The 26,878-nt window shown below is 43.0% G+C and overlaps 1 protein-coding gene across 1 annotated transcript in view; it reads right to left on the bottom strand.

The window, feature by feature from the left end:
• col4a3 (collagen, type IV, alpha 3) overlaps nt 1-26,878 on the bottom strand; it is a 148,924-nt gene that overhangs the window by 30,569 nt on the left and 91,477 nt on the right. Inside the window, exons 23-34 of the mRNA XM_014213415.3 lie at nt 23,253-23,348; nt 19,943-20,013; nt 19,609-19,794; nt 19,133-19,301; nt 18,850-18,942; nt 16,888-16,992; nt 4,454-4,548; nt 4,154-4,304; nt 3,942-4,055; nt 3,103-3,270; nt 2,928-3,017; nt 2,711-2,845 (exon numbers count right to left, since the gene is read on the bottom strand). Coding sequence (XP_014068890.2) covers nt 2,711-2,845; nt 2,928-3,017; nt 3,103-3,270; nt 3,942-4,055; nt 4,154-4,304; nt 4,454-4,548; nt 16,888-16,992; nt 18,850-18,942; nt 19,133-19,301; nt 19,609-19,794; nt 19,943-20,013; nt 23,253-23,348 — 1,473 coding nt within the window. The remainder of the gene's footprint in view (nt 1-2,710; nt 2,846-2,927; nt 3,018-3,102; nt 3,271-3,941; nt 4,056-4,153; nt 4,305-4,453; nt 4,549-16,887; nt 16,993-18,849; nt 18,943-19,132; nt 19,302-19,608; nt 19,795-19,942; nt 20,014-23,252; nt 23,349-26,878) is intronic.

Below are 26,878 nucleotides of genomic sequence, written 5' to 3' on the forward strand. Positions count from 1 at the left end.
GTCAGTTAAGAACAAATTCTTATTTACAAATGACAGCCTACTCCTTGCTCCCCATCAGGGAATTAAACCCCGGTCTCCCGCGTGCACCTCTCATGCCCGCACGACACAGGGATTCTTTAGCTAAATAGCCCGGTACTGTGTAGCCTACTCCCGACCGTCACGTTGTACAGCTCCATATTTTCCGTTCCATCCTAACGGAAACCCAGGGTTTTTCTCATTTTTCTTGGAATATAAACACCATAATTAATCAAATTAATCCCAAACTCTAAAAGTAATAGTATCATCAATTTCTCTATAGTCAAAACGTCTTGATGGACTCAAAAGTTTGGACACACCTAATTATTCCAGGGTTATTCTTCATTTTTACTATTTTCTACATTGTAGAATAATAGCGAAGACATCACAATTATGAAATAGCACATATGGAATCAGTTAACCTCTTGGGGCTAGGTGGGACGCTAGCGTGCCACCCGTGGTGCACTCCATCAACAGCAGGTGCATTTCAAGAGCGGCAAATTTGAATCCAAATAAATGTCAAAATTCAAATTTTTCAAAAATACAACTATTTTACACCATTTGAAAGATAAACATCTCCTTAATCTAACCACGTTTTACGATTTCAAAAAGGTTTTACGGCGAAAGCATAAATTTAGAGTATGTTAGGACAGTACATTTACAAGAGTTGTGTGTAATGTTTTGTCAAGTCAAAGACAGGGTCACCAAAACCATAAAACCAGCTAAAATGATGCACTAACCTTTTACAATCTCCATCAGATGACACTCCTAGGACATTATGTTAGACAATGCATGCATTTTTAGTTCTATCAAGTTCATATTTATATCCAAAAACAGCGTTTTACTATGGCATTGATGTTGAGGAAATCGTTTCCCTCCAATAACCGGCAGTCAAGTCAGCGTCACAAATTAAATAATTAAAATTAGAAAACATTGGTAAAATATTATATTGTCATTTAAAGAATTATAGATTTACATCTCTTGAACTCAATCAACTTGCCAGATTTAAAAATAACCTTACTGGGAAATCACACTTTGCAATAATCTGAGCACTGCGCCCAGAAAAATACGCGTTGCGATACAGACTAGACGTCATGTTGGGGAGATCTAAAATCGAAAATACTATGTAAATAATCCATTACCTTTGATTCTCTTCATCAGATGTCACTTCCAGGTATCACAGGTCCATAACGAATGTAGTTTTGTTCAAAAAAGCTCATCATTTATGTCCAAAAATCTCCGTCTCGTTAGCACATGATGTAAGCCAGCCGGACTTCTCGTCATGAACGAGGGGAAAAAATATATTTCCGTTCGTTCAAACATGTCAAACGTTGTATAGCATAAATCATTAGGGCCTTTTTTAACCAGAACATGAATAATATTCAAGGTGGACGAATGCATACTCTTTTATAACGTATTGGAACGAGGGTACCCAACATGAACTCGCGCGCCAGGTGTCTAATGGGACATCATCGTTCCATGGCTCTTGTTCGGTCAGATCTCCCTCCAGAAGACTCAAAACACTTTGTAAAGGCTGGTGACATCTAGTGGAAGCAATAGGAAGTGCCAAAATATTCCTAAGCCCCTGTGTTTTTCAATGGGATAGGTTTAAAGTCAATACAACACATCAGGTATCCACTTCCTGTCAGAAAATGTCTCAGGGTTTTGCCTGCCAAATGAGTTCTGTTATACTCACAGACACCATTCAAACAGTTTTAGAAACTTTAGAGTGTTTTCTATCCATATATAATAAGTATATGCATATTCTAGTTACTGGGTAGGATTAGTAACCAGATTAAATCGGGTACATTTTTTTTATCCAGACGTGCAAATGCTGCCCCCTAGACCCAACAGGTTAAGATCAAATTCTTATTTACATTCACATTTATTTTTGTGGCGGGAGGTAGTCTAGTGGTTAGAGCATTGGGCCAGTAACCGAAAGGTTGCTAGATTGAATCCTCGAGCTGATAAGGTAAAAATCTGTCATTCTGCACCTGAACAAGGCAGTTAACCCACTGTTCCTAGGCCGTCATTGTAAATAAGAATTTGTTCTTAACTGACTTGCCTATTTAAAATAAATAGATATATACAAGGACAGCCTACTCCTTCCTCCCCGTCGGGGAATTGAACCCCAGTTGCCTCCACGACACAGGGATTCTTTAGCTAAATAGCCCAGCACTGTAGCCAACTCCCGACTGTCACGTTGTACAGCGCCATATTTTCCATTCCAAAGGGTTTTTCGTTTTTCTTGGAATAGAAACATCATAATATTAATCAAATTAATTAAGCGGCATTTCTTAAAATCAGTCCCATATACTATGTTCTTACAAAAAAAGGTTTTAAATTCTCTAGTACAGCCACTATTGAAGACTATCAAATGCTTCTCAAAGATGCCCTCTGGTGGTCAAACTAACACTAACTAGCATTAATGGTACCAGTGGTTGGCACTTAAATAATGTGCCATAGAATTCTGCGGCAGCCTGCAAGCTGTGCTGCAGTCCGTTGCAATTTTTAAAGGACGAACCACTGTAAATGTTTCTAAAAACTCAAGGGGAGAAAGGAATAGTCTACTACAGATACTGTGTGTAAGTCTATAAAGACAGGGTGCCGCTAATGTTCTAGAATTAGCATTGGAGTTTGTAGTGTTGATTGGGGGTAGGGGTCATTCAGAGTCAGGGGTCATTCAGAGACTGACCTGTAGGTCCTGGGTCCGCAGGGTCCCCAGGGACCTCGATGTATGTTGTGACTCCAATATCTCCAGGAGCCCCAGAATCTCCCACAGGTCCCCTGGCTCCTACATGGCCCTTCACCCCATCAGCACCCATCAGACCTGGAGACAGCAATCATCATCGTCAACATCTTCATCATCATCATAGCGTGTGTGTGTGCATAAAAGTATTGGACAGTTCTACCTTTAGGGCCAAGTCGTCCCCCTGGTCCTGGGCCTCCGTCTGGTCCTGGTGTACCACACACTCCTGATGGCCCCATGTCTCCTCTCAGGCCTTGGAGAACACACACACAGGTTCATAACAGTTGATCACACAATGGCACATTATCTTCTTCACCTTAAAGCAATAGTGGTCTAACCTGGTATCCCAGGTACACCATCTCTTCCTCTGAATCCTTTCAGGCCGGCAGCCCCCCCAGGTCCCTGGGGTCCATCAAAACCGGGCCGTCCAAACGGCCCCATCAATCCTGGGGCCCCTCTGCCAGGCAGACCTGAATCGCCCTGCACCCCCTTCTGTCCTCTGGTCCCTGAAGCATGTAGAGATCCAAGGATACATAGAGAGGAGAGTGAGATGGGGGAGAGGAGAAAAAGAAAGGGTGAGAGGACAGAGAGATGGGGGAGAGGAGAGAACAGAGAGACAGGGGAGAAGAGAGAAAGAAAGGGGAGAGGAGAGAGACAGAAATGGGGAGAGGAGAACAAGACAGCAGGGAGAGGAGAAAGGGGAAAAGGAGAGAACAATAAGGAGGAACACACAGAGAGGACTTTATGAGAGTGTCATACATGTATGTACAGTAGAGTCACACCTAGAACTTTTATGAGCAGTGTTCTGACAGAGATGCTTACAGCATCAGAGATGCTTACATGCAGTGTTCTGACAGAAATGCTTACATGCTTACAGCAAAACTGTCAAGGCAAGTGGTTGCTATTTGAAGAATCTCAAATATAAAATCTATTTTGATCTGTTTAACACTTTTTTGGTTACTACATGATTCCAGATGTGTTATTTCATAGTTTTGATGTCGTCACTATTATTCTACAATGTAGAAATAGTAAAAATAAAGAAAACCCTTGAATGAGTAGGTGTTCTAAAACCTTTGACTGGTAGTGTACATTCTGGGATAAAAACAAAAAAAACAAAAGGGCATCCTTTGCCACTTGTTTCGGTAAACAGCTGAGTTGTGGGGCTAAGGATATGTACCTGTGAAGCCAATGATTCCATTGAGACCTACAGCCCCCGGAGGGCCTGGAATGCCTAGCGTACACTCCCCAGCATCCCCAGGCAGACCAGGCAAGCCCTCAGCACCTTTACCGCCTGAGGATAGACAGAAGCAACAATCAGACTGTGTGTGTGTGTGTGTGTGTGTGTGTGTGTGTGTGTGTGTGTGTGTGTGTGTGTGTGTGTCTACTCACCTCTGTCTCCCTGTGGACCATCTCTTCCTGGTAAGCCAGGCGATCTACCAAGCCCAGGCAGACCAGAGTCTCCAGTCAGCCCCAGAGAACCATCCTCCCCTGGGGGGCCTGGTCTACCTGGCAGCCCTGGGAGCCCTGGTCTGAAATCACCCTAAAAACCCATACAACACAGAATTACTATGTATGGACACACAAAGACAGCCCACAGTAGGACACACACACACGCCCGCACTCACAAACTCATTCAAACACACTCACGCATGTGCACACACACACACAAAATGTTTGCGCTCCACTGACCTTAGGGCCTGGCATCCCGGGAGCTCCGGATGGTCCTGGTCGTCCCATACTACCAATCCCTGGGGCACCAGCAACCCCCGGCTGGCTCTTCTCACCTGAGAGGGAAACAGTCTCATGACTGAGTCTGTACATGAGCTCTATCTGCAGTTTTTCTCAATCACGTTCATGCATTTTTGGAACAGTGTAGTTCGAAGATACGTTGAATTCTCTAAACAGCAAATACTTTCATCAAAACTATAAGATACTGTTAATTAAGCAAATACATGAATCATAAGAACTGCCTACAAAAAAGATTAACACATCAATGAAATGAGCCTGACTTAAAAAATTCATATTTAATCATTATCACTAAACCATGATGATCAAAATTGGAAATAAAAATATCAAAAGGTGTAGAATTATGGGCAATTATTCTCCTTTGACGCATTTTTCACTAAACATTTACATTTACAACGTGGTTATATCCTCGGGTCGGAGGATTTAGGGTCATTAAATAAATTCAACAGTCGCAAGACAGGACTTTAAATAGGCCGATGGCATGTCAAGGGAACTGTAGCTTACTGTTTAGATGGGTTAAATGGAAACTGAAATCTGGACATTGACTAACCAGAATAACCTACTGTTTTTAGGCAAACTCCAAAGTCCTCTAATAATACTAGTCCCATGCGAATCGACATCCCTGTGTTTTGAGAGAAATTTCAGTTTTACAGGTGTTGCTCAGTGTTTGAGCAAGAAAACAATAACTGATTCGATAAATTTAACAAAGTGCTGCGTATAGCCTATATATGAAGGCCTTACATGTATCAACTTTCACAATGAATGCTTTTGTTTATACGTTTTGTGTGAATGAACTGAACATCACCAAGTGCATCATAAAAAATATTGTGCCTATTTAATGCAACCCTTGTTGTTAATAGATCGCAAATCAGCATACAACTGAGCTAAACAAGTTCACTTTCTCCTCCATTGACCTAATAACGCATATCAAGAGCAAGTTAGCTGTTTAGCTCACATCTGAAAGCTGGTGGGCATTTAGGACTTCTTCCACTGCGGATCGCTAAAATATCCTTTACGACACGGTTTGGTATGGTTAAGAAACTTGGGAACCAAGCTCGAGTTCAGTGTAGCCTGACAAAAGAGAAGGTACATGTATCTAATTATAGTTGTAATTATAGTAATTCAAGTTGACTAACAAATAGCCTACCAAAATGTCAGAAATTATAAGCAGAAACATATCTAAATCACTTCATCACATATACTCCGGGCGGTTGCGGATGGGTTATTAGCAATTGCGGGTGAGGTGAACAAACAGCTGACCGGCGCACCACTAGTTTACAAACACATAAAATCAAATATTTGTCTTAATCATTTCCGTCAGCAAATTGTAAAGACCCTGCAAAGGGTGGGTTGACTTTCACTAGGCACTGGGCCATGATTTATACCCAATATAGCCCTGATGGAGTGATTTAGAATATTGTGCACTAGTATTTATTGATTGCTGGAAATAGTGAACACATTTGTCCTCTGATAAAAATGTTGTGTAAATATACTGAAAACAAAACACAACATTGAATTTTGTCTTCAAATGATGCCATTTGTATTCATAGTTTTGCAAATTGGCATCTATGATATGTAATCCAAGGCAAGAAGGTGATCAGAAGTTTGAAAAATGTATTTGGGCATTTCATATTTCATTCAAGGGTTTTTATTTAGCTTGACTATTTTCTACATTGTCGAATATTAGTGAAGATATCAAAACTATGAAATAATACATAGGGAATCTTGTAGTAAGCAAAAAAGTATTAAACAAGATTCACCCATTGCCTTGATGACAGCTTCGCACACTCTTGGCATTCTCTAAACCAGCTTCATGAGGTAGTCACCTGGAATGCATTTCAACAGAAGATGGCCCTATTTGGTAAAATACCAAGTCCATATTATGGCAAGAAAAGCTCAAATAAGCAAAGAGAAAGGACATTCCATCATTACTTTAAGACATGAAGGTCAGTCAATATGGAACATTTCAAGAACTTTTAAAGTTTCTTCAAGTGCAGTTGCAAAAACCATCTATGATGAAACTGGCTCTCATGAGGACCGCCACAGGAAAGGAAGACCCAGAGTTACCTCTGCTGCAGAGGATAAGTTCATTCGAGTTACCAGCCTCAGAAATTGCAGCCCAAATAAATGCTTCACAGAGTTCAAGTAACAGACATCTCAACATCAACTGTTCAGAGGAGACTGCGTGAATCAGGCCTTCATGGTCGAATTCCTGCAAAGAAACCACTACTATAGGACACCATTAAGAAAAAGAGACCTGCTTGGGCCAAGAAACACGAGCAATGGACATTAGACCGGTGGAAATCTGTCCTTTGGTCTGACGTGTCAAATTGGAGATTTTTGGTTCCAACAGCCGTGTCGTTGTGACACGCAGAGTAGGTGAACAGATGATCTATGCATGTGTGGTTCCCACCATAAAGCACAGAGGAGGTGGTGTGATGGTGCTTTGCTGGTGACACTGTCGGTGATTCATTTAGAATTCAAGGCACACTTAACCAGCATGGTTACCACAGCATTCTGCAGCGATACACCATCCCATCTGGTTTGCGCTTAGTGGGACTATCATTTGTTTTTTAACAGGACAATGACCCAACACACATCCAGGGTGTGTAATGGCTATTTGACCAAGAAGGAGAATCATGGAGTGCTGCATCAGATGACCTGGCCTCCAAAATCACCCGACCTCAACCCAATTGAGATGGTTTGAGATGAGTTGGACCTCAGAGTAAAGGAAAAGCAGCCAGCAAGTGCTCAGCATATACTTTAAGACTGTTGGAAAAGCATTCCAGGTGAATCTGGTTGAGAGAATGCCAAGAGTGTGCAAAGCTGTCTTCAAGACAAAGGTTGGCTACTTTGAAGAATCTAAAAAATAAATAATATTTTGACTTGTTTAACACTTTTTTTGGTTACTACATGATTCCATATGTGTTATTTCATCGTTTTGCTGTCTTCACTATTATTCTACAATGTAGAAAAGTCAAAATAAAGAAAAACCCTTGAATGAGTAGGTGTGTCAAAACTTTTGACTGGTACTGTATATATACACACACAGTACTCAGACCCATTGACTTTTATATTAATAATTAATAAAAATCAACCTACACACAATACCCCATAATGACAAAGCAGAAAACTGAAAAACATAAGTATTCAGACTTGAGACTTGAAATTGAGCTCAGGGTCATCCTGTTTCCATTGATCATCCCTGAGATGTTTCTAGAACTTGATTGGAGTCCACCTGTTGGAAATTCAATTGATTGGACATGATTTGGAAAGGCACAAACCTGTTTATATAAGGTCCCACACTTGACAGTGAATGTTAGAGCAAAAACCAAGCCATGAGGTAAAAGGAATTGTCCGTTGACCTCCGAGACAGGATTGTGTCGAGGCACAGATCTGGGGAAGGGTACAAAAAAATGTCTGCAGCATTGAAGGTCCAAGTGGCCTCCATCATTCTTAAATGGAAGAAGTTTGTAACCACCAAGACTTCCTAGACTTGGCCACCTGGCCAAACTGAGCAATCGGGGGAGAAGGGCCTTGGTCAGGGAGGTGACCAAAAACCCGATGGTCACTCTGACAGAGCTCTAGAGTTCCTCTTTGGAGATGGGACAACCTTCCAGAAGGACAACCATCTCTGCAGCATTCCACCAGTTAGGCCTTTATGGTAGAGTGGCCAGACGGAAGTCTCTCCTCAGTAAAAGGCACATGACAGCCCACTTGGAGTATGCCAAAAGGCACCCAAAGACTCTCAGACCATGAGAAACAAGATTCTCTGGTCTGATGAAACCAAGATTGAACTCTTTGGCCTGAATGCCAAGCATCACGTCTGGAGGAAACCTGGCACCATCCCTACGGTGAAGCATGGTGGTGGCAGCATCATGCTTTTCAGTGGCAGGGACAAGGAGACTAGTCAGGGTCGAGGAAAATATGAACAAAGAAAAGTACAGAGAGATCATTGATGAAAACCTGCTCCAGAGCGCTCAGGACTTCAGACTGGGGCAAAGGTTCTCCTTCCAACAGGATAATGACCCTAAGCACACAGCCAAGACAATGCAGGAGTGGCTTCGGGACAAGTCTCTGAATGTCCTAGAGTGGCCCAGCCAGAGCCTGGACTTGAACCCGATTGAACATCTCTGGGGAGACCTGAAAATAGATGTGTGCAATGCTCCCCATCCAACCTGACAGAACTTGAGAGGATCTACAGAAAAGAATGGGAGAAAGTACTCAAATACAGGTGTGCCATGCTTGTAGTGTCATACCCAAGAAGACTGGAGGCTGTAATGGCTGCCAAAGGAGCTTCAACAAAGTACTGCATAAAGCGTCTGAATACTTACACTACCGTTCAAAAGTTTGGGGTCAACTAGAAATAACCTTGTTTTCCATGAAAACACACATGAAATGAGTTGTAAAATGAATATGAAATATAGTCAAGACGTTGACAAGGTTATAAATAATGATTTTTCATTGAAATAATAATTGTGTTCTTCAAACTTTGCTTTCGTAAAAGAATCCTCAATTTCAGCAATTACAGCCTTGCAGACCTTTGGCATTCTAGTTGTCAATTTGTTGCGGTAATGTGAAAAGAGATTTCACCCCATGCTTCCTGAAGCACCTCCCACAAGTTGGATTGGCTTGATGGGTACTTCTTACTAGAGGTCGACCGATTATGATTTTGACGCCAATACCGATACCGATTATTGGAGGGCCAAAAAGCCGATGCCGATTAATCGGCCAATTCTTTGTTTGTTTATTTATTTATAATAATGATAATTACAACAATACTGAATGAACACTTATTTTAACTTAATATAATACATCAATAAAATCAATTTAGGCTCAAATAAATAATGAAACATGTTCAATTTGGTTTAAATAATGCAAAACAAAGTGTTGGAGAAGAAAGTAAAAGTGCAATATGTGCCATGTAAAAAAGCTAAGGTTTAAGTTCCTTGCTCAGAACATGGGAACATATGAAAGCTGGTGGTTCCTTTTAATATGAGTCTTCAATATTCCCAGGTAAATTTTAGGTTGTAGTTATTATAGGAATTATAGGACTATTTCTCTCTATGCGATTTGTATTTCATATACCTTTGACTATTGGATGTTCTTATAGGCACTTTAGTATTGCCAGTGTAACAGTATAGCTTCCGTCCCTCTCCTCGCTCCTACCTGGGCTTGAACCAGGAACACATCGACAACAGCCACCCTTGAAGCAGCGTTACCCATGCAGAGGAAGGGAAACAACTACTCCAAGTCTCAGAGTGAGTGACGTTTGAAACGCTATTAGCGCGCACCCCGCTAACTAGCTAGCCATTTCACATCGGTTACACCAGCCTAATCTTGGGAGTTGACAGGCTTGAAGGGGTGGCTATAATTGGTGGAACGTTCCAACAGGAATCTGTTCCAAAAAACGTAAAGTAAAAGGTTGCCAACCAACAACGCATACAAAGTAGCAACGCATACAAACCTAGCTAACTAGCTGCCGAATAGGCATCAACTCACCACGTAGCTTATTCTTAATGTTTGTCTATAGGCAACCAGAGTGAGGACAGACATTTTTCGGAATAAACGTGATGAGTGAAAAACGCAATGAAATAGACCACTCACTACCCGGTATCTTATTCTGCCGCTATACAACCTTGTATGCATTGTTTTTGGCAACCTTGTTATTTACGAAGTTTTTGGAATAGATTCCTGTTGGAACGTTCCAGAAATTATACCCACCCGGTTTGAAGTCATAAACAGCTTGAAACACAGCGAAGAGCTGCTGGCAAAACGCACGAAAGTGCTGTCTGAATGAATGCTTACGAGTTATGTTATGTCAATGTTATGTCAATGTTATGTCAAAATTACGTAAAATTCTGGCAAATTAGTTCGCAAAGAGCCAGGCGGCCCAAACTGTTGCATATACCCTGACTCTGCGTGCAATGAACGCTAGAGATGTGACACAATTTCATGTTAGCAGGCAATATTAACTAAATATGCAGGTTTAAAAATATATACTTGTTTATTGATTTTAAAGAAAGGCATTGATGTTTATGGTTAGGTACATTGGTGCAACTACAGTGCTTTTTTCGCAAATGCGCTTGTTAAATATGAGTGATGTACCGGATGCTGGAGTGAGTAGTCGTGCTGCACCTCGCTCCGCGGGTAATATTACATTTCATTACATTACATTACATTGGAACGATTTGATTAGTGTATTGTTAGCTAGCTACATAGTTGTCTCTGCTGTCTTTGTATCAAGGATAAAGGTGTACCTCTGAGGAACTAACAAGGTTAGCTAGCCAGCTGTATTCGTTTGTTTGCACCGTTTTCGAAACGGCGTCAAAACCATAACACCACAGCTAGCTAGCCAACTTTACCAATTAGCAGTACTGTAGAAACTATATACATTACAACGGAACGATTTGACTAGTGTAATGTTTGCTAGCTACATATTTGTCTTTGTATCAAGATAAAGGCATAGTACAGAGTAACTATCGAGGTTAGCTAGCCAGCTACATTTTCTAACATAGTCAACAACGCACCCACTGCTAGCTAGCTAACCCTACCAGCTAGCTGTATCATTTTTAGTCAATAAGATTTTTGCAATGTAAGCTTAACTTTCTGAACATTCGAGATGTGTAGTCCACTTGTGTAGCTAGCAGGACTGACTTTGTGTTAGCTAATTACTTCTGCGTTATGAACTAGACACGGACATGAATGATCCATTGGTAGCTTGTTGTTACCAAGTATTGGTGCTAACCGTGTGTTATAGGATGCTAGCATGCTAGTTAGCTAGTTAGCTACGGCGTCATAGGACACGGTGCACTAGGTGGGTTTTCACGGAAGAATACTGTACCAAGTTATCTAGCGGAGTAAACTAAGTTTGAGCCTATTCCTGGAAACATTGAACCACTGTAGTTTACATCAATTTTAATTTGTAGTGGTAGCTAGAAAAGTTATAATTTAGCGTTTTAGTGTTTCAGTGAATTGTTAGTGAGGGAGGCCCTGCTCTCTCGCTTCCCCAGTTGTTTAGTTAATTTTCATGCCAATCTCCTTTGCATTAGCGTAGCCTATCAACTATGTGTCGGTCTATCCCTGTTCTCTCCTCTCTGCACAGGCCATACAAACGTTTCACATCGCGTGGCCACTGCCACTCTAACCTGGTGGTCCCAGCGCGCACGACCCACATGGAGTTCCAGGTCTCCGGCAGCCTCTGGAACTGCCGGTCTGCGGCCAACAAGGCAGAGTTCATCTCAGCCTATGCTACCCTCCAGTCCCTCAACTTCTTGGCGCTGACGGAAACATGGATTACCACAGAAAACACTGCTACTCCTACTGCTCTCTCCTCGTCTGACCACATGTTCTCGCACACCCCGAGAGCATCTGGTCAGCGGGGTGGTGGCACTGGAATCCTCATCTCTCCCAAGTGGACATTCTCTCTTTCTCCCCTGACCCATCTGTCGATCTCCTCCTTTGAATTCCATGCTGTCACAATCACCAGCCCATTCAAGCTTAACATCCTTACCATTTATCGCCCTCCAGGTTCCCTTGGAGAGTTCATCAATGAGCTTGACGCCTTGATAAGTTCCTTTCCTGAGAATGGCTCACCTCTCACAGTTCTGGGTGACTTTAACCTCCCTACGTCTACCTTTGACTCATTTCTCTCTGCCTCCTTCTTTCCACTCCTCTACTCTTTTGACCTCACCCTCTCACCGTCCCCCCCTATTCACAAGGCAGGCAATACGCTTGACCTCATCTTCACTAGATGCTGTTCTTCCACTAATCTCACTGCAACTCCCCTCCAAGTCTCCGATCACTACCTTGTATCCTTTTCCCTCTCGCTCTCCTCCAACACTACTCACTCTGCCCCTACTCAGATGGTATTGCGCCGTCGCAACCTTCGCTCTCTCTCTCCTGCTACTCTCTCCTCTTCCATCCTATCATCTCTTCCCTCTGCTCAATCCTTCTCCAACCAATCTCCTGATTCTGCCTCCTCAACCCTCCTCTCCTCCCTTTCTGCATCCTTTGACTCTCTATGTCCACTATCCTCCCGACCGGCTCGGTCCTCCCCTCCTGCTCCGTGGCTTGACGACTCATTGCGAGCTCACAGAACAGGGCTCCGGGCAGCCGAGCGGAAATGGAGGAAAACTAGCCTCCCTGCGGACCTGGCATCTTTTCACTACCTCCTCTCTACATTTTCCTCCTCTGTTTCTGCTGCTAAAGCCACTTTCTACCACTCTAACTTCCAAGCATCTGCCTCTAACCCTAGGAAGCTCTTTGCCACCTTCTCCTCCCTCCTGAATCCTCCTCCCCCTCCCCCCCTCCTCCCTCTCTGCGGATGACTTCGTCAACCATTTTGAAAAGAAGGTCGACGACATCCGATCCTCGTTTGTTAAGTCAAACGACACCGCTGGTCCTGCTCACATTGCCCTACCCTATGCTTTGACCTCTTTCTCCCCTCTCTCTCCAGATGAAATCTTGCATCTTATGACGGCCGGCCACCCAACCTGCCCGCTTGACCCTATCCCCTCTCCAGACCATTTCCGGAGACCTTCTCCCTTACCTCACCTCGCTCATCAACTCATCCTTGACCGCTGGCTACGTCCCTTCCGTCTTCAAGAGAGCGAGAGTTGCACCCCTTCTCAAAAAACCTACACTCGATCCCTCCGATGTCAACAACTACAGACCAGTAACCCTAAAACTCTTGAACGTGCCGTCCTTGGCCAGCTCTCCTGCTATCTCTCTCAGAATGACCTTCTTGATCCAAATCAGTCAGGTTTCAAGGCTGGTCATTTAACTGAGGCTGCTCTTCTCCGTGTCACGGAGGCTCTCCGCACTGCTAAAGCTAACTCTCTCTCATCTGCTCTCATCCTTCTAGACCTATCTGCTGCCTTTGATACTGTGAACTATCAGATCCTCCTCTCCACCCTCTCCGAGTTGGAGAGGCGCGGCTCACTCTTGGATTGCGTCCTACCTGACAGGTCGCTCCTACCAGGTGGCGTGACGAGAATCCGTCTCCACACCACGTGCTGTCACCACTGGTGTCCCCCAGGGCTCAGTTCTAGGCCCTCTCCTATTCTCGCAATACACCTAGTCACTTGGCTCTGGCATATCCTCACATGGTCTCTCCTATCATTGCTATGCAGACGACACACAATTCATCTTCTCCTTTCCGCCTTCTGATAACCAGGTGGCGAATCGCATCTCTGCATGTCTGGCAGACATATCAGTGTGGATGACGGATCACCACCTCAAGCTGAACCTCGGCAAGACGGTGCTGCTCTTCCTCCCGGGGAAGGACTGCCCTTTCCATGATCTCGCCATCACAGTGGACAACTCCATTGTGTCCTCCTCCCAGAGTGCTAAGAGCCTCGGCGTGACCCTGGACAACACCCTGTCGTTCTCCGCTAACATCAAGGCGGTGACCCGATCCTATAGGTTCATGCTATACAACATTCGCAGAGTACGACCCTGCCTTACACAGGAAGCAGCGCAGGTCCTAATCCAGGCACTTGTCATCTCCCGTCTGGATTACTGCAACTCCCTGTTGGCGGGGCTCCCTGCCTGTGCCATTAAACCCCTACAACTCATCCAGAACGCCGCAGCCCGTCTGGTGTTCAATCTTCCCAAGTTCTCTCACATCACCCCGCTCCTCCGCACACTCCACTGGCTTCCAGTTGAAGCTCGCATCTGCTACAAGACCATGGTGCTTGCCTACGGAGCTGTGAGGGGAACGGCACCTCCATACCTTCAGGCTCTGATCAGGCGCTACACCCAAACAAGGGCACTGCGTTCATCCACCTCTGGCCTGCTGGCCCCCCTACCTCTGCGGAAGCACAGTTCCCGCTCAGCCCAGTCCAAACTGTTCGCTGCTCTGGCACCCCAATGGTGGAACAAGCTCCCTCACGACGACAGGACAGCGGAGTCAATCACCACCTTCCGTAGACACCTGAAACCCCACCTCTTTAAGGAATACCTGGGATAGGATTAAGTAATCCTTCTAACCACCCCCCCCCCCCCCCAAAAAAGATATAGATGTACTATTGTAAAGTGGTTGTTCCACTGGATATCATAAGGTGAATGCACCAATTTTGTAAGTCGCTCTGGATAAGAGCGTCTGCTAAATGACGTAAATGTAAAATCAACACCCGTTTGGCAAAATAGGCTATGATTCAATGATAAATAAACAGGCACCGCATCGATTATATGCAACGCTGGACACGTTAGATAAACTAGTAATATCATCAACCATGTGTAGTTAACTAGTGATTATGTTAAGATTGATCGTTTTTTATAAGATAAGTTTAATGCTAGCTAGCAACTTACCTTGGCTTCTTGCTGCCCTCGCGTAACAGGTAGTCAGCCTGCCATGCAGGCTCCTCATGCGTTGGATTGGATTAGTAACCGGAAGGTTGCAAAAACGAATCCCCGAATCCCCCCTGAACAAGGCAGTTAACACCCGTTCCTAGGCCGTCATTGAAAATAAGAATGTGTTCTTAATCTGACTTGCCTAGTTAAATAAAGGTGTAAAAAATAAAATAATAATAATCGGCAAATCGGTGGCCAAAAATACCGATTACCGATTGTTATGAAAACTTGAAATTGGCCCTAATTAATCGGCCATTCCGATTAATCGGTCGACCTCTACTTCTTACGTACCATGCGGTCAAGCTACTCCCACAACAGCTCAATTGGTTTGAGATCCGGTGACTGTGCTGGCCACTCCATTATAGACAGAATACCAGATGACTGCTTCTTCCCTAAATAGTTCTTGCATAGTTTGGAGCTGTGCTTTGGGTCATTGTCCTGTTGTAGGAGGAAATTGGCTCAATACCATCCACAGGGTATGGCATGGCGTTGCAAAATGGAGTGATAGCCTTCCTTCTTCAAGATCCCTTTTACCCTGTACAAATCTCCCACCTTACCACCACCAAAGCACCCCCAGACAATCACATTGCCTCCACCATGCTTGACAGATAGCATCAAGCACTCCTCCAGCATCTTAGAATTTTTTCTGCATCTCACGAATGTTCTTTTTTGTGATCTGAGCACTTCAAACTTAGATTTGTCTATCCATAACACTTTTTTCCAATCTTCCTCTGTCCAATGTCTGTGTTCTTTTTCCCATCTTAATGTTTTCTTCTTTATTGGCCAGTCTGAGATATGGCTTTTTCTTTGCAACTCTGCCTAAAAGGCCAGCATCCCGGAGTCGCCTCTTCACTGTTTACGTTGAGACTGGTGATTTGCAGGTACTATTTAATGAAGCTGCCAGTTGAGGACTTGTGAGGCGTCTGCTTCTCAAACTAGACACTAATGTAATCGTCCTCTTGCTCATTTGTGCACCGAGGCCTCCCACTCCCCTTTCTATTCTGGTTAGAGCCAGTTTGCGCTGTTCTGTGAAGGGAGTAGTACACAGCGTTGTATGAAATCTTAAGTTTCTTAGCAATTTCTCGCATGGAATAGGCTTCATTTCTCAGAAGAAGAATAGACTGACATGTTTCAGAAGAAAGTCCTTTGTTTCTGGCCATTTTGAGCCTGTAATCGAACCCACAAATGCTGATGCTCCAGACACTCAACTAGCTGTTTAATTGCTTCTTTAATCAGAACAACAGTTTTCAGCTATGCTAACATAATTGCAAAAGGGTTTCCTAATGATCAATTTGCCTTTTAAAATGATAAACTTGGATCAGCTAACACAACGTGCCATTGGAACACAGAAGTGATGGTTGCTGATCATGGGCCTCTGTACGCCTATGTAGATATTCCATAAAAAAATCTGCAGTTTTCAGCTACAATAGTCATTTACAACATTAATATCTACACTGTATTTCTGATTAATTTGATGTTATTTTAATATTGTTTTTAAAAAATGCTTTTCTTTCAAAAACAAGGACATTTCTAAGTGACCCCAAACTTTCGAACGGTAATGTATGTAAATGTGATATTTGTATTTTTTATGATTTAAAACCTGTTTTTGTTTTGTCATTGTGTAGTATTATTGTGTATTTTATATTGTATTATACAGGGTGCATTTGGAAAAGAGACCTAGGGCTCAATATGTCTTCCCTGTCTAAATAAAGGTTAAATAAAACCATTTAAAAATCATTGTTGTTGTACTATATGTATGTTCGACCACAGTTCCAAAAAACACCTGTATACAATGGAGTAAAACTGTAATACAGGATGTGCAGTGTGTGCAGGCTTTTGTTCCAGCCCATCTCTAACTCCTGTGATTCACCTAATGGCTGTCTTCAAATTATCATGATTACCTGAATTAGGTGTGTTGTTAGTGCTTGGCTGGAACTAAACTCTGCACACTATGTTGCCCACCTAGGATCTTACCAGGGTACAACAGAGCTAGGGTTCTAGGGTAGTGAAGTCATTCTCACCTTTAGGCCCAGGGTTGCCAGGAGGGCCCCGGACAGACAGACCTCTATCCCCCTTGGCGCCGAAGTTGCCAGGGAAGCCAGGATAGCCATTTATACCAGGATTCCCTGAAAACATATAGGCAATTATAAAATAGTTCACTGGGTTAGAAACTGGTGCTGGCAACCCCATGGATGAATGTTGGATTCCCACATGGGCCACATGTTGATAGTTAACCCTTGTGTAGTCTTAGCATGCTGTATACTCCCCTTGTCCTTCACTAAACCCCTAAAATAAAGCAGCTTAATTGAAATTTTAACGCCAAATCTATTTTGCATGAAGAAACAACCTGTCATTCATCACAAACAGAAAGACTGCATTTAATCAGTGGACACCCCTCGTTTTTATTACAACACACCTGTCATAATAGTTTTCTTTCCTAAAGTAGAGGTTTATTATTATTATTATTGCTAAAGGTACTGCATAGATGTAAATGTAATTTTTTTGCAAGCGATAGCTCTTGCATAGCCTAAGAAAGTTAGCAAAAATGTGCAGAAAGTAGTTTTGAATGCATTTTATTGAAGGGAAACAATAACAGTCTTGAACTTTTTTGGCAACATAGAAATATATTCTTATATACTGTACAATGAGGAATTCAACTACAAAATACTAGTCTTCTCCAATGTTTTTAACCAATGCCCCCACCCACAAGGTGTATAAACAACAACAATAAATAAGAATAAAATAAGATAATAGAACGTGAAGAACATAAATCAATCAACTCAAATTAGCAAATGTAGGACAGTATGCAAGTGTGGTTGCAAGGACTTTGCAAATGTATTTCTCACATGTGCAGCACATAGTATTTTACAGTCCTTCTTTGGGGGGGAAGAATTGGCATCTCCTCCTCTTGCCTGCCCCAGCTGCAGACCCAGGTGGAGAAGAACAAGATTCAGCCCCATGGACAACTTTCACAAGCGCTGCAAACGCTGCTGTGTGGGGAAGCCACTTCCTTCTTTGAATGTGTGGGGTTACACGTGCCTTTCCCAGCTGCTCCAGGAACAGCCTCCTCTTGTTCCGCTTATCAGGCATCCAGGTAGGGTTGATCTTGTTCTATATCACGAAGGCATTGTATGAGACACATCAATGATGCTATGGAAGATGACCAGGTGCCAGCGGGCAGTCATCCTCCTGCAGCTGTATGTTCCAATCACATTGTCCAGGTTGTTCACGCCTCCTTTGTTGTGGTTGTAGTCCAGGATGATGGCTGGCTTCCTGTCCTCACGATCACTGATCTCAGCCGTTTTGTGCAGTGTGCTCAGGAGGACCACATTCTTGTTTCTCTTTGGGATGTAAGAAACTAGAGTGGTGGTGGGAGTGAAGGCAAACTTTAATGAGAATGCCTCTCTCCCCCTTGTTGTGAGGAGTGCAGGGGGGAGCTCAGGCTTGTTCTTTCTAACTGTGCCAACCACTATGATCTTCCTCTTCAGGAGCTGCTGGCTGAGTTCAATCAGTAGCACACAATCTAAATTTCGCATTGTGTGTGCACGTGTGTGTCTTTGTGGTTTTTGTGGTGTGTAAATGATTTTATAACTGCCGAGTCAAAAAATGACCCTAAGACAATCTTTGTAACCTGGTGGTGTACAACTTTCATGGAAATATGAACAAAGGCAATGTTTCACTTTTTCTAATGTTGGGGTCACTCTAGGAAAAGTCATACAATTTTAAGTTGAAAAAAGGTCATTTAGGGGGTTTTCTCTGCTGTTAAACATAGTGGCCGGTCATTTTTGACCCTTAAGAGAACACAAGGGTTAAGTAATTTGCTGTGGATAAAAATGTATGCAAAAAAAAAACCCACCATGACCAGCGGATGATCCTATCAATTCTCTGCTAATGCTGTGATACTACTGCTGGGCTGTTACTGTATGTATGATATTGTCTTTATGTCAAGAATCTCCCCCAGAGCTCATGGCTAAAGCCCTCACCTGAAGGTCCTGGGTTGCCTTGATGACCCTTCTCTCCCTTCAGTCCTGGGTCTCCTGTGGTTGTTATCGTCTCACCCGCTGAGCCTTTCTCTCCTGCAGGAGGAGATGAGTGAGAGACAACAGTGAGAAGAGTGAGAGAAGAGTGTGACACATTTACACATTCTGTAAAACAGATCAAGTGAGACACGAATTAGACAAGAATGAGACACACTCACACATTCTGTGACATAGGTCAAATTGCTGGGATGCCAGGTCTCTTGAAAAAATAATGATCATAATTTACCTGGATCTCCAGGTCTCCCTCTCAGGCCTTGCACTCCCAGGTTGCCCTTCTGTCCAGGGCCCCCTGGGGGCCCCACACCTGGGGGGCCCTGAGTCCCCATCTGGCCTGTCCGTCCACGTATACCCTGAGAGCCGGCATCGCTCCGATCACCCTTGGGCCCCGGAGGTCCCTACAGCAAACAGACACCAAACAGTTAAGTCTGGGTACATCATGGGTAGGGCCCCAAGTTTTTCCAAACCACATGGCCTGGCCATGAGAAAACACAGGCACTAGTTACAGGCTATAACAACAGCCAAGAGCTTAGCCTGTTCTGACCTTGTGGTCAGGTCCCAAATCGTAGTCCAGCATGCTAACGCTGTTCACTTATACAATGGTTCTGATCCTTAATCAGATATTACTGTTACAATGACCATCCTTCAGTCATTGGCATTGATTGTACAGTGTGTAATGGTGTAGGTGGAGTAGGTCACACTCACAGGGTTGCCCTTTAGCCCAGGCTGGCCTTTCAGTCCTGGGTATCCAGGGACCCCGTCAGTCCCATCGCTCCCAGGAACTCCTGGAGCCCCAGGTGAGCCAACAGGCCCCCTGTCTCCTGGGGACAGGGGACCTTTGTCCCCCTTGGGTCCTGTAGAACCTGGCACGCCTGGTAAACCATAGGGACCCTACAGATACAAAGACAAAGGACAAAATCATTAGAATAAAATCTCCCACATACAATGTAAAAACGCCTTAACAAAAAGGCCTATATAAAGAATTTGTATCTGAATCTGGGGTTGATTCCATAATGTCTGTCAGTCCAGGTCAAGTCACCTGTGGACCTGGTGGACCTCCAAGACCTTTGACTCCTCTAAATCCCTTGGATCCAGGATCACCATCTCGACCTGGTGAAACACAAATGCTGTAAATACAAGGGCAGCTATAGAGTATTCTACACATACTAACTTATAGTAGAGAAGCAAACCTGTGTGGATTATCAAAAATAAACACTTAAGACAATGGATGGACGCATTAATAGTTACTTTTCATACAGTTATTATGCATTCAGACATGCAAATATACAGAAAATATTCAAATTCAGACGTGTTCAGCTACAGTTGTAGTCTGTAGTGCCACTAAGGACCATTCTCAGATGATGATAGATGGTCTCAGAAAACTGTGAGAGACCCCACCGAACAAGGAAAACTTTACCTCATTAGAATCTGACTTTCTGGGCCAGAGATATTGGAATTTTAATGCAATTTCTAAGGGGTACATGTACAAGCAGGCAAATAGGATAGTCACAGATTCTGACCAAATTTACTGAGGATATCAAACTGTCTATTTACTATTACCAACTGACTATTGAATCATTTATACATACATAGACTATTGAATAAACATAGTTTTGGCATAATTATTATGCTTTAAGCCATGCATATACACAAGAAAAGCATATGTTCCATCATTTTTGGTCAAACTTGGGCTTTAGCAAACAAAAATATTTTTCTCAAACAGTTTAAGTCCACTTTAGCTACCCAGAAAGACACTTCTGAACAATAAGCACTTTAAGACCATGTGCTACATGAGGATAGGACATTCTGAGGCAGAAATATTGGAGAGATACTACACCGGAACTAAGGCAGAGATATTGGACTAATGCAGTCAAAGTTGACAATGTTGAGGTAATGATAGATTTTGTCCATACTTATCTTCATGTCCATATCACTAACATCTTAATGTATACTTAAATATGCAGTACATACTTGGAAAATGACAACGTCCATCATGACAGTTTATTGAATATTTGCTGATGATTCCAGCGTAAAATGTGTTCAATTATAGCTGTGGTATATGCGGGAAAATCAACTCGGGACTGTATGCGTTCTCTAGAAAACAATTAAACTCTGGAGGGTTATTGCCACTCCGCTAGCGTGTCGTGGCACACACCTTCCACATTTTGCATTATTTTCCATAGAACGCATAGCCCCTTGTTGATTATCCCTCACTTGTGATACACAAATAAATACACATCATTTCTCAAGCATTTGATGACATGTGCTGTGTGGTACTATTCTATGGGAATTTAGCCACCCTCTCAAGTTTGTCAGGATAAAAACACTTCATCCAAGACAAATGTGTTATGCAGGGCCAGCCATTAGCATTTTAATATCATATCTAATGAATCGTTTGTACATATAATAGAAACCATAAACATTTGGATACGGTGATACATGTTTAGAATTTTCATTGAATACATCAAAGTGTATTTTTTATCTCATGTTTATATTTTATTGTGTGCCTGCTAGTAATGCTACCCCATAAAAAATAAGAACGAGAAAAGTATTGACTTTGTTGCAAAATTTCCAAAAGAATTGAGTACAGTAGCTAGATTGACACTGTAACTATGGAATATAGTCTGTACTATTGCTCACATACACAAAAAGCTTGATTACCATAATTTCACAATATGATTGCAATGGGAGATATTATCCATTCCATGACTTTGGTCATATTCACTATCATACCTTGATGAATGTTAGAGTGAATCTTCCACATACCCACACAACCTCTGTCAAAATGATATTCAGATCTTAGCACAGGCATTTGATAACTGATATTCAGATCTTAGCACAGGCATTTGATAACTGATATTCAGATCTTAGCAAGTATTACAATAATTACAATTCTGTGAAATGTTTGATATTTGTTGACATTCAGAGAAAACATTTGAAATCTCTTACAACACTTTTTAAATATCTGTCTAATTTAACAGTAGCCGTATAATGTATATCACATTGTCTGTAAGTAAAGTGTGTTATGTTCCACAGAATCCTCCAGAATATGGGGTGGCTTAAAACATCCAGCTTTTGTCATTCGGCCTATTTTGTAGTATTTATGGACTCATTGAATATGACATTAAAACATTTGTTAACTTATATGTTATGGAATACCACAGATTTCTCTTGGATGAAGTGTTTTTATCCTGAAAAACTGTAAAGGGTGGCTAAATTCCCCTTGAAAGGCCATTGGAGCACAAATGGCATCCAATGCTTTAGAAAGTCTGTGTATTCGTATGTCATTAAGATCAGCATATATCCAATAAACTGTCATGATGGAAATTGCCATTTTCCAAGTGTGTATATTTAAGTATACATTCGGATGTTAGTCATATGGACGTGAATATGAATATGGACAAAATCTATCAACTTTGACTGCATTAGTTCCAATATCTCTGCCTCAGAATGTACAATCCTCACAAGGTAAAGTGCTTATTGTTCAGAAGTGTCTTTCAGAGTAGTTAGAGGGGATTACACTGTCTGAGAAAATGATGCACATGCTTTCCCTGTGTATATGCATGGCTTAAGCCTTAATGCATAATAATTATGCCAAAAGTAACTATAATCCAGTCTAAATATGTATAAATTATTAAAGAGTCAGTTTGTATTGATATACTCATTACATTTGGTCAGAATCTGTGGCTGCTTGTATATTTTACCCCTAGAAATGGATATACAGTTTCAATATCTCTGGCCCAGAAACTCAGATTCTTACGAGGTAAAGTTTTCCTGGTTCAATAGGGTCTCCCCCGCAGTTTTCTGAAAGGGTCAATCATCTGAGAATAGTCCTTAGTGGGCTACAGACCACAACTGTAGCTGAACACATTTGAATGTTCATATTTTCTGTATATTTGCATGACTTAAAGCATAATAAATGTATAAAAAGTAACTACTAATGCATCAATTCCATAGTCTAAGTGTTTTTGTTTGATTATCCACTCCATTTTTGTTAAGAATTGCAAGATATTTGTCCTAAAACTGTTACTATTTCCATTATATCAATTTTCACCAGATTGGAAGCCTTAAATCTAAATTCAATTTTGTGTATCCAACATTGTTTGATCTAGCATGGATGACAGCCTTAATCAAGAAAATAGTTTTTTCAAACAGTTCTTCCAGATTGGCTCATCTCCTACTAAGCATAATAGGTCGACAACTGGAAATATTGCCTTTTTCCTGAACATGTGACCTAACATGGAAAAACTCAGGGCCATAGTGATATATATAGACAAAACTTCTGGGCCTAGTCATTGAATGACATGATATGGCATAAAATAGTTGTTATGTCCATGTATTGGTGTTACCTGTATCTCCAGGCCTACCAGGCTCTCCGGCAGGTCCTGGTGGTCCAGGGCTCACATTAGTGGGCATGCAGAGTCGACAGACATCACCCTTCTCACCTAAGAGAGACATAATGACAGGGAGGAAGTGGTTGTTCAGTGGTTCTTGCCAGTGAAGCAACAAAGTAACTTGAGCTCTCATTGCCCCAGTGACAACTCAATGTACTCAAATCAAATCAAATTGTATTTGTCACATGCGCCGAATACAACAGGTGTAGTAGACCTTACTCTGAAATTCTTACTCAAGCTGGAGGCCCTGGGTATCAACCCCTCCCTGTGCAACTGGGTCCTGGACTTTCTGACGGGCCGCCCCCAGGTGGTGAAGGTAGGAAACAACATCTCCACTTCACTGACCCTCAACACTGGGGCCTCACAAGGGTGTGTGCTCAGCCCTCTCCTGTACTCCCTGTTCACCCACGACTGCGTGGCCATGCACGCCTCCAACTCAATCATCAAGTTTGCAGATGGCACAACAATAGTGGGCTTGATTACCAACAATGACGAGGCAGCCTACAGGGAGGAGGTGAGGGCACTCAGAGACTGGTGTCAGGAAAACAACCTCTCACTCAATCTCAACAAAACAAAGGAGATGATAGTGGACTTCAGGAAAACCCTGACAAACTTTTACAGATGCACAATCGAGAGTATCCTGTCGGGCTGTGATGGTACGGCAACTGCACCGCCTTCAACCGCAAGGCTCTCCAGAAGGTGGTGCGGTTTTCACAATGCATCACCAGGGACAAACTACCTGTTCCCCATGACACCTACAGTGCCCCATGACACCTACAGCACCCGATGTCACAGGACGGCCGAAAAGATCATCAAGGACTACAACCACCCGAGCCACTACCTGTTCACACCGCTATCATCCAGAAGGCGAGGTCAGTACAGGTGCATCAAAGCTGGGACCGAGAGACTGAAAAACAGCTTCGATCTCAAGGCCATCAGACAGCTAAACAGCAATCACTAACTCAGAGAGGCTGCTGCCCACATTGAGACCTGATCACTGGACACTTTAATAAATGGATCACACTAGTCACTCTAAATCAAATCAAATCAATGCCACTCTAAATAATACCACTTTAATAATATTTACATATCTTACATTACTCATATCACATGTATATACTGTATTTTATACCATCTACTGCACCTTGCCTATGCCGCTCGGCCATCGCTCATCCATATATTTATATGTACATATTCTCATTCACCCCTTTAGATTTGTGTGTATTAGGTAGTTCTTGGGGAAATGTTAGATTACTTGTTAGATTTGTGTATATTAGGTAGTTGTTGGGAATTGTTAGATTATTTGTTAGATATTACTGCACTGTTGGAAGTAGAAGCACAAGCATTTCGCTACACTCGCATTAACATCTGCTAACCATGTGTATGTGACAAATAACATTTGATTAGACTTTTTTACAAGACCTTAACCAACAATGCAGTTTTAAGAAAATAGAGTTAAGAATATGTTTACTAAATAAAATAATGTTTTTTTTGTTTTAAAGAAACAAAATAAAATAACAATAATGAGGCTACATACAGGGGGTACCGGTGCCGAGTCAATGATGTGCGGGGGTACAGGTAAGTCGAGGTAATTTGTACATGTTGGTAGGGGTAAAGTGACTATGCATAGATAAGAAAAAGCGAGTAGCCGCAGCTTAAAAATAAAGGGGGGGGGGGGGGGGGTTCAATGCAAATAGTCTGGGTGGCCATTTGATAATTTGTTCAGCAGTCTTATGGCTTGGGGGTAGAGTGTGTAAAGGAGCCTTTTGGACCTAGACTTGGTGCTCCGGTACCGCTTGCCGTGCGGTAGCAGAAAGAACAGTCTATGACTTGGTTGACTGGAGTCTTTGACAATTTTTTGGCCTTCCTCTTACTCCGCCGAGTATATAGGTTCTGGATGGCAGGAAGCTTGGCCCCAGTGATGTACTGGGCCATACGCACTACCCTCTATAGCGCCTTATGGTCGGATGCAGCGGAATTGCCTTACCAGGCGGCGATGCAACAGGTCAGGATGCTCTCGATGGTGCAGCTGTAGAACTTTTTGACAATCTGAGGGGGAAAAGGCATTGTCGTGCCCTCTCCAAGACTTTATTGGTGTGTTTGGACCATGATAGTTTGTTGGTGATGTGGACACCAAGGAACTTGAAACTCTCGACCTGTTCCAGTACAGCTCCGAAGATGTGAATGGGGACGTGTTTGGCTCTCCTTTTTCTGTAGTCCACGATCATCTCCTTTGTCTTGCTCACGTTGAGGGAAAGTTTGTTGTCCTGGCACCACCTTTCCAGGTCTCTGACCTCCTCCCTATAGGCAGTCACATCGTTGTCGGTGATCAGGCCTACGACCGTTGTGTCATCAGCAAACGTAATGATGGTGTCGGAGTCGTGCTTGGCCACACAGTCGTGGGTGAACAGGGAGTACAGGAGGTGACTAAGCACATGTCCCTGAGGGGCCCCCTAGTTGAGGATCAGCATGGCATATATGTGTTGTTGCCTACCCTTACCACCTTGGGGCAGCCTGTCAGGAAGTCCAGGATCCAGTTGCAGAGAGAGGTGTTAAGTACCAGGGTCCTTAGCTTAGTGATGAGCTTTGTGAGCACTATGGTGTTGAACACTGAGCTGTAGTCAATCAACAGCATTTCTCACATAGGTGTTTCCAGCCTTTCAAAGCACTTCATGGCTACCGACCTGAGTGCTACAGGCGGTAGTAATTTAGGCAGGTTACCTTAGCTTTCTTGGGCATAGGGACTGTGCTGGTCTGCTTGAAACATGTAGGTATTACAGACTCGGTCAGGGAGAGGTTGAAAATGTCAGTAAAGACACATGCCAGTTGGTCCACGCATGCTCTGAGTACACATCCTGGTAATCCGTCTGGCCCCGCGGCCCTGTGAATGATGACCTGTTAAAAGGTCTTACTCGCATTGGCTATAGAGAGCGTGATCACACAATCGTACGGAACAGCTAGTGCTCTCATGCATGCTTCAGTTTTGCATGCCTCAAAGCGAGCATAAAAGGCATTTAGCTCATCTGGTAGGCTGGCGTCACTGGGCAGCACGCGGGTGGTTTTCCGTTTGTAGTCCATAATAGTTCGCATTCAGTCCTGTATTGACGCTTTGCCTGTTTGATGGTTTGTCTGAGGGCATAACTGGATTTCTTATTAGTGTCCTGCTCCTTGAAAGTGGCAGCTCTAGCCTTTAGCTCAGTGCGGATGTTGCCTTCTGGTTGGGATATGTACGTACAGTCACTGTGGGGATGACGTCGTCGATGCACTTATTGATGAAGCCGGTGACTGAGGTGGTATACTCCTCAATGCCAATGGATGAATCCTGGAACATATTTCAGTCTCTGCTAGCAAAACAGTCCTGTAGCGTAGCATCCGGGTCATCTGACCACTTCCATATTGAGCCAGGCACCGGTACTTCCTGCTTTAGTTTTTGCTTGTAAGCAGGAATCAGGAGGATATAATTATGGTCAGATTTGGCAAATGGAGGGCGAGGGAGGGCTTTGTACATGTCTCTGTGTGTGGAGTAAAGGTGGTCTACAGTTGTTTTTCCTGTGGTGGCACATGTGACATGCTGGTAGAAA

Source organism: Salmo salar, chromosome 09 (assembly GCF_965601325.2).
Source record: "Salmo salar chromosome 09, fSalSal1, whole genome shotgun sequence".
NCBI classification, from domain to species: domain Eukaryota; kingdom Metazoa; phylum Chordata; class Actinopteri; order Salmoniformes; family Salmonidae; genus Salmo; species Salmo salar.